General features: G+C 39.3%; 1 protein-coding gene across 2 annotated transcripts in view; it reads left to right on the top strand.

Moving 5' to 3' along the window:
* Positions 1 to 9,268, top strand: part of LOC132231112 (putative selection and upkeep of intraepithelial T-cells protein 1 homolog) — a 49,580-nt gene extending 40,312 nt beyond the window's left edge. For both annotated transcript variants that reach the window (XM_059689666.1, XM_059689665.1), the window contains 2 exons: positions 5,145 to 5,267; positions 8,817 to 9,268. In XM_059689666.1, the coding sequence (XP_059545649.1) occupies positions 5,145 to 5,267; positions 8,817 to 8,890 (197 nt within the window). In that variant the 3' untranslated portion in view covers positions 8,891 to 9,268. The remainder of the gene's footprint in view (positions 1 to 5,144; positions 5,268 to 8,816) is intronic.
* The last annotated feature ends 10,525 nt before the right edge of the window (positions 9,269 to 19,793 follow it).

Below are 19,793 nucleotides of genomic sequence, written 5' to 3'. Positions count from 1 at the left end.
ATATATTTGCATCTCCAGTTACAAACCCAACCCTCAAATCTTAACAAACAAATGAGCCGAGAAGACAACCCAGTCAAAGTTAACTAGAAAGTAGTAATATGTAAGAATGTATAAGATGGCATTCTTTTTCCAACAGTATGGGGAAATCTGACTACCCTAAACAACTCTCTGATAACAATATATGTGCTGCAACAACTATCTATCTATCTATCTATCTATCTATCTATCTATCTATCTATCATCTATTAAAAATCTATATTTATCTACCAACCATCATTTGGAATATTTAACAAATAATATTCTCAACCTGAAAATCTCTATTTACCTTTAAAGATACAGATTTCATGCCATCTCTTCTGAGAAGCTACATTCTGCTTCCATTTATTTCAACATCCTTTTATAAATAATATAAGTTGGACTGTTTTGTCTTCCAACAAGTCTATTCCCTCAAAGACTGTGAATTCCAAAAGGGCCTTTGATGACTCCATAGGTCACAGAGCTCCATGACCTCTTTCCGAATGAAACAATCCATGGGTGCTGAGCAAGTGAGAGAAGAGAGAACTGCATGCGCACAGCTGCTGTGTGCTTTACATATGCTGACTATTCAGCCTTCGCAAAATGAGAAGTGCATAGTAGTCCCATTCATAGGTGAAGAAATTACATCTTGTGCTTTACCCAAAACACAGAATTCTCCAATTTCTATTTGTTTTCAAAAATTTGATTTTTTAAAAATAGTTTTTTTGTTGATTTGAGGGAGGAAGGGAGAGGGAGAGAGAGGAGGAGACATCAATGATGAGAAGAATTGTTGATCTCTGCCCATGACCGGGAGTCAAACTGTGACCTCCTGATTCATGGGTGGATGCTCAGCCACTGAGTCATACTGGCCAGGCCAAAACATTTGATTTTTTTAATTGTAATGATTAAACTGATGAAGTAAAATTTTATTATTGTAGCCGAAACCGGTTTGGCTCAGTGGATAGAGCGTCGGCTTGCGGACTGAAAGGTCCCAGGTTTGATTCCGGTCAAGGGCATGTACCTGGGTTGCGGGCACATCCCCAGTAGGAGATGTGCAGGAGGCAGCTGATCGATGTTTCTCTCTCATCGATGTTTCTGACTCTCTGTCTCTCTCCCTTCCTCTCTGTAAAAAATCAATAAAATATATTTAAAAAAATTTATTATTGTAAATGTCAATTATAAATAAAGAGTATTGACATTAAAACTGATTTGTTTTTAGCATGATAAACAATTTCTTCAAAAATATTTTAAGCAAACCATTTTGTGTGATATGATGTATTTTTAAATAACTTTCTTATATATTTATCACCCAAATGATGTAACTATGACATTTTATTAGTTTATCATTCTTTGATATGCTGTAGATGCTGGGAGATTTTATTAGAATATCCCAGCTACCTATGTAACAGTGAGAAGTGGAAAGTGGAATGAGATTCATGTATATGTCAAGCTCACTACTAGGGAGATTTGAAACTTTGATGGGGAAAAGGGTAAAAAATTCTTGTAAAATACCACATATGAAGTTGCAATTGAAAGTAACAAATGTGTGATGACACATTTCCTTCCCTGTTCCCTCAGAGTAGCAATACAAAGAGCAAAAGTTATGCTATATAGATATCACCTCCAAGGGAATGTATTTTATGACACTGTTTTTAGAGAACAAAGGGAGATGGTAAAATGTTGCATAACTGAATTGAAGGTCAAAATCTTAAAGCACTCTGTTGATATAATACAGCAAGGTGTGAAGAAAAAAAAGACAAAGAAAAACTGTTTGGTTAGCAAACATTGTAATCCAGATTTCTATTCCTTAGTGAAAAAAATACCCTTGTAAAATATTAAGATCAGGATATAATCAAGCTAAATCATCACCTTCTCACAGTTGCTTTTGTGTAATTGCTAATCTCTAGAATGTAGAATATTCTGGGATTGTTACATTGGTATATGTGAAAAGTTTATTTTTATGAAACAGAAATACTCAAATCAGTTCACAAGATACATGCACAATAAATGATATTTAGAGTAAGAAAAAAAAGTACCTGGAACACCTTATTAATATTTAACTCCATGGAGTTATAAACTATGGTTATTGGAAATTTTAATTCTATGTTGTTTAAGCCTCATACAAGATTATTATAATTACTAGTGTCCCGGTGCATGAAATTCATGCACAGGGGTGGGAGGAGTTCCTCAACCCAGCCTGCACCCTCTCCAATATCAGATCCTTCAGGGGATGTCTGACTGCCAGCACTAGGACATCCCTCTCACAATCCGGGACCACTGGCTGCTAACCGCTCCCCTACTGGCCTGATCACCCCCAAGGCTTTTATTAGTATAGATATGACCCTTCACAGAAAATTTCACTAACCCTGCTTTACAATAAGGGCTTGATGATTGAATCATTGGGTCCAGACACCAAGATTTCCTTTCTTTGAATAGTGGAGGAAATAATTATCTTGTCTAAGTTGCCCTGAACATCAAATGAGATAATGACTTAGAAAAGTATAAAAGCACCATATAAAGACAACTGTCTTTTTCATGTACTGAAAAGACAATAAAGTGGTAAAATGAAAAACGCTATTTTTATTCTCCCCTTTCCTTCCTTTACAGCTTTTGTTTAAACTTTGAAATTTATAAAAATTTCACTCTTATTATCATTTCTTTACTTTCAATATTACTTTGTATTAGTTTCAGGTTTTATATTAGTTACAGAATAGTGGTTAGACAATCATATACTTTACAAAGTGTTCCCCGACATTTCCAGTACCCACCTGGCATCATACCATCATTACAACACTGTTGACTATATTCCCTATTTAAGTGACAATAGCTTTACAGGTTCCTTCCAATCTTTCTTTTGTGTTGCTCACCCTTCAGGCACATGCCACAGTGGGGCATGGCGGCAACTGGGGGCGGGGAGGGCATGGGCTTGCTTTGGGGCCAAGGCTGGAGCAGGAGTGGCGGTCTCTCAAATGTACAGGCCGTGGCCAGGCCCAGTTAGCACCGGCAGATTCACCGGAACTGCCACAGTGGGGTAAGCAGCAGTGTGGCACCCCTGCAGTGAGGTGGCGCCGCCCCTCAACCCCTGCCTCAGGGCTGCGGGTCTGCGCCACTCCACCTGGGCGTCCTTCCATGCAGGCAGTCATAACCTCTTGTTTCCCGCATCTTGGGGCCACTGCAGAACCTCGCTTTCCTTGGGCGAGGCAGATCCCCGCCCGCTGGCCCCCTGCTCTGGCCCGAGCCCCCTCCAGTGCACCCCGCATTGGCGCCGCTCTGTGCCCCTTGGGCTGCCCGCCTCCTGGCCAGCTGCTTCACCAAAGCCACAAAACCTGGGAGCCGCCCCTCAGGCAGGGGCCTGTCTGTGCACCTGCCGAACCCCTGGCTGCGGCTCCGGCCAGCCGCTTCGCTGTGGAAGCTTCCTTTTCCTTCAGGCGCTCTCCTCAGACCCCAGGGAGCTTGGCTCCTGTGGCCCTGCCCCTCCGTGGTTCCCTGCAGCCTCCGCTCCACTTGGCTCTCCTGGGCTGCCCACCTGTCAGAATGCTGCCCGGGCGCCCTGCAGTGGGCAGCAGGGTCCTGGGGCAGGGGGTGGGGTGTGGGGAGCAGCTCCAGTAAAGTAGTAAACCCCAGGTCTGCATTGGGATTTGGCTGTGGGCAACGGGGGGAGTCTGCCTGGACAGGACGAAATGGCGCTTAGACCTGGAGTGCCCACCCTGTGAATGGTCTTCCTGTTATGGCGTCTGGGCCTAATTTGCATATTACCTCTTTATATATTAAGATTATTTTATATAGCATTATCTATATATATAAAAGCCAAGCGACCGGAACAACAGAACGAATGGAACGACTGGAACAACCGGTCACTATGATGTGCACTCTGGTGGCCAACCTGCTCGATCAGGGCCTTGATCGGTGGCCCCAACCTCCCACAGCCCCTCCCCCCAGCCATCCCAGCCCCTATGGGCATCCCCACCCTGGTTGGGGGTGAGGCCCCCTGGCCAATCACTGTGCCCCCCCCCCCCCCCGCCTGATTGGCCCCCATTGGGGCAGGCCTGTCCAGCCAGACCCCACCTGTGCACAAATTTGCACACCAGGCCTCTAGTTTATTTATATTTATCCATATATTTACAATTTCTTTATCTTTATTCTTTCTTGCAAGCCAGACTTTTTCATATGTGCTATTTCTCATGTTACTTAAATTTTTTTTTTCTGGCCTGCAGATATTTTCTGGATTGTCTCTTTCAATTTTTGAAATATATATGGGTATTTTATAAGATTTTATCTCTTAATTGAAATATCTAAACTTGTTTCTGATTTCTGATGAATGTTGTCTTTATAGTTCTAATTCATTTAACATATATTTAATAAGGGCTTACTATGTGCCAGGCACATTTCTAAATACTGGGGATTCAACAATGAACAAAATATTAAAAGGCCCTGATCTTCTGGAGCTTACATTTTAGTGACCATGTTTTACATTAATGAAATGAAAACTACCATGTCTAACTTCTGTCTAGTCCTTCTAGGGCCTCATTGCAATAAAAGGATTTTACAGTCTTGAATTTAGTATCATGTCTCCTTCATCTTCGTTTGTCCATTTGTTACTTCAGTGGATTGAATTTGAGCTCTTTCCATATCATGGTCATATCCAGTACACATTGCATATTCAAATTTAGTCTTCCACCACTGAGCTGCAATTACAGACAATTTTGTTTTATCCAAATGCTCAGAGGTCCAATTTATTATCTCTAGGATGCTTCTGGAACATTTTGTCTCTGCAGCTCCTAACCAAGTGTATGAAAACAAATGAGAGTGTGTTCTCAGTTACCTCTGGATATATGAGTAGACACCTCATGGTGTGCACTCATGGCTCAGCCCAAATTCCATGCACCCTCTGGCTCATCTAAACTACCAAGTCTTATCCCGTCATAATGCCTGGAGTTGCAATTCCAAATTAGGCCCAGGAAAAACACTCACAAGTAAATGAGGGCTAGAAGACAGATTTTCCTTTGTCAGTGCTCCTCCTTCCCCTTGTTAAGTGGGATATGTTTTCTTTATTTGTGCATATTTTCCAGTCTTTATTTGGTTTTGTTTAAAATATATACACATATATTTTAAATTTTTCTCTTTTCCAGACTCTGTTTTGGATGGCCTAGCCCCATTTTATAGTACTTGGATGTGTGATATGTGTTTGATCCTAGGTTCACTGATGGCATTTTTCACCCTACTCATTTTTGGTCTCCTTTATACCCTGAAAGGTAAGCGAGATGGCGAGGGTGGGAGCTCTGATGATATTATCACCTACTAGAGGCCTGGTGCATGAAATTCGTGCATGGGGTGGGGGGTGTGTCCCTCAGCCCAACTTGCACCCTCTCCAATCTGGGACCCCTAGAGGGATGTGTGACTGCCCACCGGGATTGGGCCTAAACGGCCAGTTGGACATCCCTCTCACAATCCAGGACTGCTGGCTCCCAACCGCTCTCCTGCCTGCCTGCCTGATTGCCCCTAACCTCTTCTGCCTGCCAGTCTGATCACCCCCTAACCACTTCCCTGCCAGCCTGATTACCCCTAACTGCCCTCCCTTGCCAGCCTGGTCCCCCCAAACTGCCCTCCCTGCCGGCCCAATTGCCCCTAACTGCCCTCCCCTGCAGGCCTCATCCCCCCCAACTGCCCTCCCCTCTTGGCCATCTTGTGGTGGCCATCTTGTGTCTACATGGGGATGGCCATCTTGTGTGTTGGAGTGATGGTCAATTTGCATATTTAACTTTTATTAGATAGGATACCTCCACTTGAATCCCTTGTGTGGTTAACCTGCACTCTGAAAATTCTGTTATAAGGTCAAATAAGCTTATCCACATTTTTCTTCTATATCAGCAAGCAGAATGGGAACATTAGCAATTACCTCATGCCTTGCTAAATGCTCATCCCATTACATTACCAAGTCCTCCTTCGTTGATAGAACACATTCGTGTGGGAATGGAGGCTTTAACATTTACATCACAGACTGGGCAGCACCAGAGAAAGACCTCAGCCCAACCATGCCTAGCTGGTGACCAATTAATTGTAGAAAGTTTGCTGCAGAATAACAAGGAAGGTTCCCTTTGACATTTTGGTGGAACTCTTCCTTCAACTAAAACTTATGATATGGTAATGAAGGCACATGTATAGGGAAGGGTATCATACCATCTATATCATAAGCAATTCCCATGTTTGAATCAATATAAGTAAAAAAAAAAAAGACAGATGTAATAGGCTAAGAGCCAGAGCAGCCAATGAAAACATATTTTATACTTTTTTGAGTGCCGTGGCTCCAAATCCTAATTAATTATTTAATCATTTTTCTTGTCTCAGACTAATAAAGGGTGTCCCAAAATTCATGCAAGAAGTAATTTTGATAGAAGACACAGGTTTATAATTACAAATTGCAAATGTTTTATTGATTCATAAAGTATACAGTATAGGTTTATGTATGGAATAGCATATTGGGTAAATGGCATCCACGGCTTTGCTGGCACATATGCACTCTTTTGTTGAAATTTTCCCTGACCTTTTTGCATAAATGTGGCTTAATTTCATTGATACAGCACTCAATTTCCTCCTTCAAGGTGTGGGTGGTCATGGGCTTGTTGGCATAAACCTTAGACTTCAAAAAAACCCAAAGAAAAAAGTCCAACGGCGTTAAATCGCACAATCTGGGTGGCCAATTCTGATCACCAAAACGGGAAATTACATGACTAGGAAATGACTCATGCAGTAATTGAATTGTTTCTCGGGCTGTATGGCATGTGGCACCGTCTTGTTGAAACCACATGTCGTCCACATCCATATCTTGCAATTTAGGCACAAAAAACTGGATTATCATGTTTTGATAGCTAATGGTGTAAAATTTAAATCTTGCATGAATTTTGGAACATTCTTTAAATCAATGTAGTCCATTTAGGGACCTGGAGGTCATATAGTGAGAAAGAATAGAGACTATATCTAAGCTGCCTTCCAGGCCTGTGAATAAAACCTTGAAAAAAATCCCACTGATTGCAACTTTTCTCATTTTGCTTAAGTTTGGTATTTAGTTCTAGAGGTTTTTTCTATGACGTGGGTCTTAGATCCCTAAATTTTAGTCTTTTTTGTAAGCATTTACCCCCATTCTAGTATTGGGAATAGAAAAAGGTGAAGACATTTGGGTAGTTACAGGATCTGAATGCCTGCATCTTATTATTTACTATCCACGTATTACACCAATAATATCCCAAGGGAAATGATGAACATAAACATGGCTAAGGAAATTGCCACTCCTTAGTATTAAAAACTTTCTCTAAAAAAGAGTTAACTTCAATAAGTGTATATTGGCCCTACTGCTATTTAAATTTAAGTTAAGCCTCAGACCATAAACTAAAATGGCACCAAATAACTTAGATCTGTAAGTTCAGCAAAGACTTTCCCTTTAACTTGACCATTCCACTGTGAAGGATGGCTCACACAAATAGGGCAAGCTATCAGAAAGGAAATTAGGACAAGGGCATGAAAGGTCGGACAAATGTGTGTTTTCCCCAAGAGAGGTTTATATTTAGGCTCTGCTTCCTGCCAGAGGTGATAATGAAGGCACGAGAACAGGGAGAGGTAGCATACCATCCAATGAGCAATTTCCATGTAGGAGTCCCTGCCAACAGAAAAGAGCAGAAGTAACAGCATAAAAGCCAGACAAGGGCTGTACTCATTCTAACAGGCTCATTTCATCTCCTTCTTGCCACTGCTCAGGGCTTTCCCTTCTGTCTAAGAAAGAATTAGATAAATTCCAATTGGTCATAATTTGGTGGTGTCCAAATACCCACTACTGCTCTAAGCCCTTGAATTGGGGGGTTTCTTTTATGAAAGGGGCCAAAGTATGTGTCTTGTCCTGGCTTGTTTCTATCTAAGTCAGCGGTTCTCAACCTGTGGGTCACGACCCCTTTGGGGGTCGAATGACCCTTTCACAGGGGTCGCCTAAGACCATCGGAAAACACATATATAATTACATATTGTTTTCGTGATTAATCACTATGCTTTAATTATGTTCAATTTGTAACAATGAAAATACATCCTGCATATCAGATATTTACATTAAGATTCATAACAGTAGCAAAATTACAGTTATGAAGTAGCAACGAAAATAATTTTATGGTTGGGGGTCACCACAACATGAGCAACTGTATTAAAGGGTCACGGCATTAGGAAGGTTGAGAACCACTGATCTAAGTCAAGCAATTGCAAAGCTGTCAGGCTTACTTTTCTAGAATTGCAATGCCAAAGGAATGAGTCATAGCTGTGATATTTGAGTTAACATTTCACTTCCAAACCATTTAACTCCCTTAACAAATGTATTCTAACTATCCCAATGTGGATTTGAACTACATCTGTCTTAGGAGAGACTCCACTCCCTTAGCTAAATGATAGACTTCAGGCTTATAGTAAGCAGTGCTCAAATTTTGTGACTTGTGTGATATTTAAGCCAAAATCTTTGCTTCTCTGTATATATCTCTTCATCCACTCAAAGTTCTTGAATGATACATGTAATTTACATTAAAATGATTGTTGATATTGGTTTCTGCTATAGAATTTAACCCTAAAAAGCATTACAATCAAAGACATTCATTTCTTTCTCCAATTTTATTCTGTCTATAAAATGTAGATTTTGATCTTGATTTTCGTTGTCCTGTGAATGTCAGTGAGTACCATCATGGCCTCTGATGTGCACTCCTCCCCATATCTTAAGTTTAACTAGACTTGAATCCATGTACCTTCAATAACAAGAGTCACTGCTTCCCTAACAGATATTTCACAAGAATGGACATCTGACTACTCATCTGAAACACAGGACTTGAGGACAGTAGAACCAGCAATGTAAACTTTGAGGAGAAGGCATTTTGGACCAAGAACCCGTACTTTTGTACAGAGCCAAATAATTACAATGAATGAGAGCAAAATAAAAAAATTCATAGATATTTTGTAGTCTTTCAGTATATTTATTACATATGTATTTTCCTTGCAAATTTACATGAGAAATTACCTAGGCCAAATGTAATCACACCATAATTAACATCTCAAGCAACAGAATACCTATATGTAGAAAAACTGATAAGCTAAGAAACAAATAAATGTACATAAAATCCTGCAATAATTCCAATGTACCATAATCAGCTATATAAATGGACTTAAATCTCTGATTTTTAAACTGAGACTAAAATTTGATAAAATTACAAAATAAAAGATTTTTGATTCATGACATAGGCTGTGATAATTACTTAATTTTATGTGTCAACTTACTCATAGAGAGAGAACAGCTGTCAAAGGGTAGGGGTGTTGCAGAGCTGAGTGAAGAGGTGAAGGGATTAAACAACAACAAAAGAAACCAACACATACACAGACAACAGCACAGTGATTACCAGAGGGAAAGGGGGTGGGAAAAGAAAGAAAAGGATATAGGGGGGGTAAATGGTGATGGAAGGAGACTCGACTTGGGGTGGTGAACACACAATACAATATATAGATGGTGTATTATAGACATGTACACCTGAAACCTATATAATTATGGTAATTACCAGAGGAAAAGGGGGGTGGGGGAAGAAAGAAAAGGGTATATGGGGAGTAAATGGTGATGGAAGGAGACCTGACTTATGGTGGTGAACACACAGTGCAATATATAGATAATCTATTATAAAAATGTACACCTAAAATCTATATAATTTTATTAACCAAGTAAAGGCCTGGTGCACAAATTTGTGCACAGGTGGGGTCCGGCCAGCCCACCCCAATCAGGGCCCATCATGCAGGGCCGTGGGGAAGGGCCATGGGCAGTTGGCCAGCTAGCCCCACCCTAGCTTGAACTCCCAGTTGAACTCCTGGTAGAGGGGACAATTTGCATATTAGTCTTTTATTATATAGGAGGATATAACTCCAATAAATTCAATTTTTTAAAAAGAACTGTAAATAAATAACATTTTATGCATCAACTTGTATCGGTGAGGATATTATTGGAAGAGATTAGCATTTGAATCACTAGGCTGAGTAAAACAGATTGCTCTTACCAATATGGGCAGGTAATATCTAATTCAATGAGGGCCCGAATAGAACAAAAAAGTGGAGAAAGAGCAAATTTGTTTTCCCTTTTTGGGTTAGGATATCCATATTCTCCTTCCCTTGGATATCAGAGCTCCTGGTTCTCAGGCCATTAACTTGACCTGGGGGCTATGCCATTGGCTTCACTTGTCCTCAAGCCTTCAGACTTTGCTGAATTATACCACCAGCAATCCTTGTATTCTATCTATAAAATGGCAGATCATGAGGTTGTTTTGTTCTTCAAAATCGCATGCACCAATTTCTGTAATAAATTTTCTGTTTGGTATATTTTTCTGGAGAACTCTGACTAATATATATGCTTAAAACTTAATGATAAAAGCAGTTTCAATGTAGGAGGATGGGGAAATAAATACCTAGAAAATAATAGCTGTATAACTACATTATTACTAGTAATTATACAGAAAGCTTAATTGCTAGTACATAATAATAATAGGTGTCAGTGTTTTAAATTTTAGTCATTCTCGTTGGCATGTACTGCTATCTTATTGGGGTAATTTGTATTTCTGTGATGACTACATATATAACCCAGTGTAAAGTATAGGGAAAAACAATACATTTGGACATGATAATAATTGTCTATCTCAGTGCAAAATAATCCAAAGCAATTATAAGTGTCTACATAAGACTTTAAGAGAGTGAACCGTTGCCGGGAGCCGGTCCATCCTTGCTGTTTCAAGGGACCTGGCATATATGGCATACTGTTCTTAATATGTTTGCTCCCCTTAGCGCTATGTGTTTTAACCAAGGTCACCTCTCCAAGAAAGGTTGAATCCCCAGGTAGGGATTTTCCCCTGAAGTTAGGGAGGGAATAAAACCCCTCAACTAAGTGCCAGGCGGGTAATTAATCACTTTAACTACGAACAATCATGCTTAAAGCTACATAATCTTTACTCCCTGGAATGGAGATAAGAAACGCCCTAACCTTTGGAAATGAGATTGATAGGATTGGAATCAACTGTTATAAATACAGATGCAACAAGACAACAGGACACAGAACTTAGAAGACAGGACTTAGAAGACAGGACCAAGAGAGACAGAACCTAGGCACAGAACCTACACAGAACGTTCTCTAGAGACAGAAGGACTTCGCTGGAGAGAACATGGCAAAAGATCCTGGACTGAACCTGACTACAGAAATTGCCAAGAGAACCTGACTAGAACCTGGTGACTGAGCCTGGCTGGAGAACCTGGACAGAATCTGGCTGGAGAACCTAGCGAGGGAACATGGCTACAGAACCTCTCTGGAGATACAAAGCAGAACCTCTCTGGAGATCCAGACCAGAACTTGGCTGGAGATCCTGGCTAGGCTGCTGATCAACTGAACGCTGTCTCCGTGTCCTTCCTTCTTCGCCGACTCCGTCCACACCTTTGGGGACCCCTGGACCTGCTGGGGTTGGACCCCGGCAAACCGTTGTACCTTAATCCAAAATATCAGAGAAGGAAAAGGGTGATGTGGACCTAATACCTCAAAGAAATATTTTTTGAGAGTGTGGAGTTTAAATTGCCCATATAAGATAGTTAATTTTTGAGGCTTAGAAAAAACAAAGAAAGTACACTAGGGGGACACTGAGTAAAGCTAAGACAGAGTGTTTGTAACATTGGCTTGTTTTTAAGCAGTCTTGCTTCTCTTCAAAGTTCTTGGTAATTTGAAAAGGTTCACTGTGAGATCTGTATGCTTGGATCAGAACCAGGAACACCCTAATAGATAGTTCAATGAATGACAGAGTTAAATAAGTTGTGGAATTTGAGGTGCTGATTCAGCATATTTTGATAGAATTAATCTTAATATAAAAGGTGACAAGGGAACTTGCTCTTCTGTCTCTCTCTCTCTCTCTCTCTCTCTCTCTCTCTCTCTCTCTCTCTCTCTGTGTGTGTGTTCGCACAAAGAAGAGGTCATAAAAGCACACAGTGAGATTTTGGTTACCTACAAGCCGGGAAGAGTGGCCTTACTACAAATTCTTGGACTTTTGGCTTCCAGAACTTTCAGAAAATAAATGTTGGTTATTTAAGTCACCTAGTTATGGCACCCAAAGCTGACCGATGCATTTCCTCTATAAAACAATAAGTAAACTGGGAAAAAATATGCCTGAAATCAACTTTTGTCAGAACTCTGGAATCTAACCAAAAGCTTGCAATAACCATGGAAACAATCAGAAAAAAAAAATCTGAATTTAGATAAGAACAGTGATCTGATACATATAGAGAGGAACCCACATGGATGAGATACTCTCACAAAGATAGAGTGAAACCAATATCTATTCTTATTGCTTCTGACTACTTCAGGATTATTGCTTCTGACCTTGTTGAAGAGACTATATTTCAGAATCTAGGGCCCTTCATCACACTGTTAACACATACATTTGGCTTAGGAGTCAGAGAAGATTTAGAATTCATGGGAAAGTAGAGCAATTGCAGCTCTAACTGCACATTTCCCTTATAACCCATTTAACCTGGAAACATAAAAGAAAGGGGATTCTGGAAAGTGTATTTCAGCCTAGACAAGTTGAATAATTATAAAGCTATTGCAATGTCCTTAAATCAAAATTTTCATATCTGAGAAAGGACAAAATCATCTGAACATAAAATAAGAGAAAAAAACAGACAATAGAAACAGACCTAACATAGTTATTAAAATAGTAAAACTAGCTGATAAGTTTTAACGAGCTACAATTGATTTGTTATAGCATGTGAGGAAGAGCTACATAACATTACCATAGAAGTGGAATCTAAGAAAAATACTTGGTATTTCTAGAAGAATAAAATATAGCTTCTGAACTGAAAAAAGAGGTTTTACTTTAGTTTAAGAAGACATTTATAAACTCCACGATCTCCTGGCTCTTGAGTCAAATTAAAAGCAAGGTTATACCTTTACCTTCATGTGAAAAGTGCAGTCAATGCCTGAATTTTTGTAAGCCAGTATTTCTGCTTCAAGTTTTCTAATTTTTCAGAAAGCCTATCTCCCTGATAATTTAATGTGGAATCTGAGAGCACCCCTTGGCTAAAATACTGCAGATTCCCATTGTATTTAATAAGATTCAGTAAATTTTCTTGAACAAATTCTCTCCAATTTGTAATATAAAACTAACAATAAGCTAAATTATGCACTGGTTATAATTTGTTGTGTAACTCCTTGTTTAAAGTATTCAATTATTTGCCAATTCAGCCAAATACTTAATAAATATTTTTCCTTATTTATTTATCCAGACACAACTATCTGGAATTTGGTGTGCAGTTTATGTTTTTGTAGATATTATGTATGTGCATGTTTTTATAAGTATATATTTCATATATCATTATTTTATTTCAAATTTATACCACTATTACTAATCTTGAATTATTCTTTCTAAGGTGTACTCATGTTTTAAAATTATCTATTGCTACAGACTGAATGTTTGTTTCTCCCTGCCCCCAAAATTCAACTGTTGAAACCAGATTCCAATGTAATGGTATTTGGGGGTGGGATTTCAGGGTATGAATAGGTCATGATAGTGAAACCTTCATAAATAGTAACATGCCCTTATCAAAGAAGCTCCAGAGAGCTCCCTCAGCCATTCCATCATGTGAGGACGCAGCAAAAAGACAGGTGTCCATAAACCAGAAAGTCGGCCCTGAGCAGACACTCAATTTATTGGATCCTTGATCTTGAACTTCCCAGAAATTAGGAGAAACTAATTTCTGTTGTTTATAAGCCACCTGGTCTAAAGAATTTTGTTATAGCAGTCTAGTTGGACTATGGCATCTGCTTAAGATATATTCATGGTATTCAAAGGAAATTTATTTATTTAATAAATTTTATTTCCACCTTGAAAAATAATTTTTTTTGTTATTGGTGGGAAGAGGTCCTCCTCATCCCCACCTGTTGCTCATGGGAGTGGGCTTCTTGCAGTATCCCAAGAAAATGAATTTCCTGAGACTTGCATGGGAAGGTGAGACACTGTAGAAAGCTTTACTTCTGTGGAATCAAACCCCTGAGTTTCCAAGGTCCCATTTCCCTCAGGTCCCTCAAGGAAGAAGTCCCATTTTGTCTTTAGCAGGTCTAAAATCAGAGCCAGTGTCCAGAGCTTCTGTTCCATATTGGAGCAATCCAATCCAGCATTAAGCTAGCTTAGTTTGTGTTCCCAGTTGCAATCCATTAGTCTATTGCATGTGGGGTCCACAGGGCCACATGGCTATGAAGGAAACACAGGTGAATGCAACAAAGTAGGAATAAGAGGGCCCCACAAGTCAAAAGCCAAGAGCCCCATAAGCCAAGAGAGAGCCAAGAGCCAATAGTGCTTTTTTTTTGTTTGGGAGATTATGTATCCCAAAATTTTCATGGGCTTGCATTAGCTCCACCCACTCTGGCCAAAGATCTTTGTTCCTAGGTTTGATTGACAGAAAATACCAACTTCACTGTGCATGTGTCTATCCCCCTTTGTTGGACGCCTTCCACCAGTGACCTGCAGGGAATGGCCAGTGGTGTCCTGGGGAGTGTGAAATTACAGCTTCCTGGTGAAGCTGCCTAGATGACATGCCTAAAAAGTCTGTCCTCCCTTCAATCTTTTCCTATTATTAATAACTAGAGGCCAGGTGCACAAATTTGTGCACCAGTGGGGTCCCTCAGTATAGCCTGCGGAGATCTGACGGAAACTGGTAGTCCAATGCCTCCTGCCTCTCCTGCCTGCGGCTCCTGCTCATCCCTGCCCCACTGTGCCTGCCACCACCACCACTAGTAGGCTCACTGCCACTCCACTGAGTTCTCCAAGAGTGCACTGACCACCAAGGGGCAGCTCCTGCATTAAGCATCTGCTCCCTGGTGGTCAATACGCATCATAGCCACCAGTCAACCGGTCATTCGATTGTTAGGTCGCTTAGGCTTTTATATATATAGACTAGCTAATTACAAGGATATAATTTTCTGTCTTGCTCTTGCTCTTTCTAATTTAATTCAGAACCACAACAAATGGAAATATAAACATTTAATTCATTTTTTATGTTATAATTTTTGTTAATTGTTGACAATTATCTCAGCGGTTTTTACTAATTTATTTTCAAAGCAGGAATGTATGATTTCCAATTTCCACAAATAATCATCAAAATTTAATTCCTTTAAATGTTTACTAGTCTGACAGTGGTAAGATGAAGTGTCATTACATTGGATTTCATTACCCTGAATGCTGATTTTTAAAAATCTTTTCACATATTATTTTATTTTATAAATAAAATTTCTGTAGCTCCATATCCTGAGAAAAGAGCTACACAAATATTAAATTAAGTAATCATTATTAGGAACCTATGAAGCAGGTACTATTGTTTGATCTGCCAATTTCTGGTGCCCAGAAGCATATTAAAATTTTATTCAATGTTTATAGAATTTTATTTGCATTCCTTTAAGTGTTTTCTCTATAAATTTAAGAGTGCATTATTAGTGTATATGTACTGTACAATAATATTTAGAAAGTTTCAGTATATGGTTTTTATCTTCATTTTTTGAGTGACCTTTTTATCCCTGCTAATTTCTTTTTAATTATACTTTCCCCCAATATTAACATATCTTTCCACATATATTTTTGATAGAAGTTGTATGGTTTTTGCTCTTTGTATCCTTGCATTTTCCACTTTTCTCTGTCAGTATGCTTTAGTTAAGTCTCGTGTAAGTATCATAGATTTGAGAGTAGTTTTCTTTTCATTGTTTACTGCTTGACATGACATTTAATTATTGATGTAGATTTATTTCTCATTACAGAGTTACTTCCATTTTACCATGCAGATTATTGGTTTTATTCCAGTTATTCCCTTAATTTGTTATCCTCTGATTACATTTTCATCTTTTTTGCATTAATTCATAGTTTGTACAAAGCTACAAATGAAATGCAAATTTGAATATATATTTTTTGCCCTCCACCTGGCAATTATTTGGTTATATATAAAATTGTAGAGCCACTGTCAATGTAAGAAACATTCAAGCCTATAGAGAATTTTTGTAAACCAAACTATCGACAATTTCCGGGAAGCAAAATCTCAAAGGATTGAGAAAATGCTCCAGAGAATGGCAGTTTTTCACTTTTTAATACATTACAATAAAAAGAGAAGATATAAGAGGGTCACATAAAATCCACTGGTGATAGATTTGAAAAGCAGGAGAAAGAAAAGTGGGAAACCTCTGGGATTGGATAAACAATAAAATGAAAGATACAACTTCTTTTATATAGGTGGGTACAGGATAGTTAACAGTCAACAATTAACTCAATAACAGTGAAGGGATTTGTGGTCTCTACAGAGTGATGCCTGAACGTGAGGGGTACAGAAAAAGGAAGTTATTTTCATATCCAAAAGTATGTTATCATAGATGCAAAAAGACAATAAGCAGGCTTAATTAAGGTGAAAATTGATCTTTGTCAGACAAGATTTCTAGCTAGGATATGACTACCCACCATAAACTGCTTTTAGTCTAAAAGTTTTAATTTCAGATCATCCTTCGTGGTTATTTTAGGTCTCTGAGTTTGTAAAGTTGCCATGAAGGCCTCCTCTTCCTCTGTATACCTTTATCCAGAGTTCCAGATGAGATGGTTGATGCTTGTTTAATTTCTCCTTCTAGGACACCTGTCAAGGAATTATAAATTCACATCTTACTAAAGACAAATAGTTCAATGAAAACATGTTTGAGAACATGTGTACCTCATTTGAGATGTCAAGGACATCTTGGGAAAATCAATGAGAAATAACTTATTAAGAAGTCATGAACTTGAATTCTCTAGCTTAAATCAATGAGAGGGAAATTTCTAGGGGGTGGGAGTCTACAAAGAATAAAGGCATCTAGAAAGGAGATTGATTTAATTTGCATGTTCTCTCTTTGCAACTGAAGTAAATGTAAAAGGATAACTTAGTGAAATTTAATTAAGAATTCTCCCTCTCTTCTCCCCTCCCCTCCCCTCCCCTCCCCTCCCCTCCCCTCCCCTCCCCTCCCCTCCCCTCCCCTCCCCTCCTCTCCTCTCCTCTCCTCTCCTCTCCTCTCCTCTCCTCTCCCTCTCTTTCTCTACACCCTCAAACTCAGATACTAGTAAATCAATATTTGCTTTGAAAAGGCTATTGCACAGTAAAACTGATGTGTATGTCACAAGACACATGAGAAGTTGCAGTGAGTCTGTGGATTTGCTTTTTAAATCTTTCTAAATATTCTTATGCATCCTCTTATTCTGCTGAAACTTGGAAATTTGTAAAACATAAGAGATACGGAATTTGAATAATCAACTTTCAATGTAGGAGAAAAGCTCAGACCATTCAATAAATGGGCAAAGAAAATAGCTACTAAAAAAGGAATAGGAATAATCATAATAACCTAACACAAACTTGGTAGAATTAAAGGAAATATTTAAAAAATTGTAGAAAATATATTTTATAGACTTTTTGTCTGTAAAATAAAATTGACTTAATTATGAGAAGTGGTTGAATTTTACTTTAATTTAAAAATCTAGCCACTAGTTTAGAGCACTTCAATTTCAAGTTTGACCATTTTCAATTTGGCTAGGCTATCATGAGTTTTCTGCTATCAAACTCTATAATATTAGCAATAAGAGACATATTAATAGAGTATAAATTATGATAAATAGAATAAATTGAGTCTTTTCAGTTCACTGCATTATATAATCTCTAATCCAAATCAATTAATGTATTGTCTTGATCTTATTTTATTTTATTTTTTTTAGAATTCTGGGTACTTGATAAAATCCTTGAGTTGATAAAGCAACTTTTCCATTGGTCTCATAGGATACTGAGGTACAGCATCAAGAAATGCACTTACAGCCCTAGCTGGTTTGGCTCAGTGAAGAGAGCATTGGCCCTCGGACTGAAGGGTCCTGGTTCAACTCCAGTCAAGGGCATATACCTCAATTGCAGGTTCAATCCCCCGCCCTGATTGGGGGCACGTGTGAGAGGCAACCAATTGGTATGTCTCTCTCATATAAATGTTTCTCTTTGTCTCCCTCTCCCTTCCACTCTCTCTAAAAGTCAATGGAAAATATCCTCAGGTGAGGATCAACAAAATACACCCTCCACAAAAAAAAAAGAAAAAAAAAAGAAAAAAGGATTATGAGGCCTTCATAATAAATGTGATAAAATCCATATCTCTGAGTTCTGTGGAAAAATCCCTATGTGTCGAGGGTTCTTGAAAAAAAAAAGAAGAAGAAGAAATGCACATATAGCCCCATTAACCTAAAATAGGACTTGTTTCTTAGCAAGACTCTTCTCCACTGTGAGAGACAGTAAAACTTCTCCTTGACTCTAACCCTGCTTTAATCCCACTGGGTTAATAAGTAAACCGGACTCAGTGGAAGAAATTGGCTACAGGCTCCTTACTGCCTTCCCCATCATTAATCCATGCCTATGGATGCAGGGATAATAATTGGGCAGTTGCTCCTGGTGGCAGAAACTAGGAATGAGAAGCATAAATCTGTGTTGTTGGAAGCACACACTTGTCCCTTGCATTGGTTTAATCTCAACTAATGGACTGTTTCTCAATATTACAGAAGTAATGAGGAGTCTGACTGTGTGATCCCTTGTGTCTGACCACAGGAAATTGCAAAGGCCTTGCCTAGCAGGCCCTGTGTGGGAAGGCTGTCCTCTCCACATGGGGCTTGGTGCACAGTCAATGCCTTGCAGTCAAGGACTCAGTCCCACACCCTGAGGGGGCATGCTAATCTGTATTCCTAGCCCAGGAGGCCTTTTGGAGACCTTATTGGGGGCCTCAGCTGAGATGCTTTCCAGTCACCCTTACTGAAACCTTTTTATTGGGGGGAGGGGTTGTCTTGACTACAACATTCTTCATTCTGACTCAGTATTTTCCATTCCCAGTCCTTTCTGCCTCTCTTTTCTCTTCCTACCCCCACCCCACTCCAACTCCATAAAAACTGCAAAGCCTTTTGTTCAGTGCTCCTTTGTAATGAGACACAATTTTCCCACCAGCACTGCATGCCACCTGATCCTGGTCTAGTGCTGGTCCATGGGGCAAATGGAAAAGTGAGGAGCCAACACTACTTCCCTTTTTTGGCTTCTTATACCATAACAGGTGGATAAAGTTTTGACTATTACTTCTAGTTTGGCTTGTTAATCTAATTGACCACCTCAACATCTGGCAACTCTCCACAGGGAAAGGAAAGAATCAATGGATGCAAAGATGAAAAAAGAAGTACCCATTCTTCGTGGTTCTAGGGGTATGAGCCTTTTTTGCTTAAGTAAAAATAAATTATAAGGTCAAAATTTTTAACAGAAATTTTAACTTAGACCAGAATTAGGAGGGCCTGTAGGGGGAGGTCTCTGGTGGTACAATTGGTTAGTATGAGGTACTTTAACAGCAGTGTATAGGTAGGTGATGTCGTTTAAAAACCTCAAGTTTTGCCCAGCCAGCGGTGCTCAGTGGTTGAGCCTGGACCTATGAACAAAGAGGTAATTGTTCAATTCCTGGTCAGAGCACATGCCTGGGTTGTGGGCTCGATCTCCAGCGGGGGTGTGTGCAGGAGGCAGCCGATCAATGATTCTCTCTCATCATTAATGTTTCTATCTCTCTCTCCCTCTCCCTTCCTCTATAAAATCAATAAAAACATATTTTAAAAAATAAACCTCAAGTTTTAAAACCATCAACATTCTGTATTGTTCATAATAACCACCATGGATCTGCATTCTATATATTGGAGGGA

This window comes from Myotis daubentonii, chromosome 3 (assembly GCF_963259705.1).
Source record: "Myotis daubentonii chromosome 3, mMyoDau2.1, whole genome shotgun sequence".
Taxonomy (NCBI): Eukaryota; Metazoa; Chordata; class Mammalia; order Chiroptera; family Vespertilionidae; genus Myotis; species Myotis daubentonii.
Note: the sequence above shows the minus strand (reverse complement) of the source record. Positions and strands in the feature narration are given on the sequence as shown.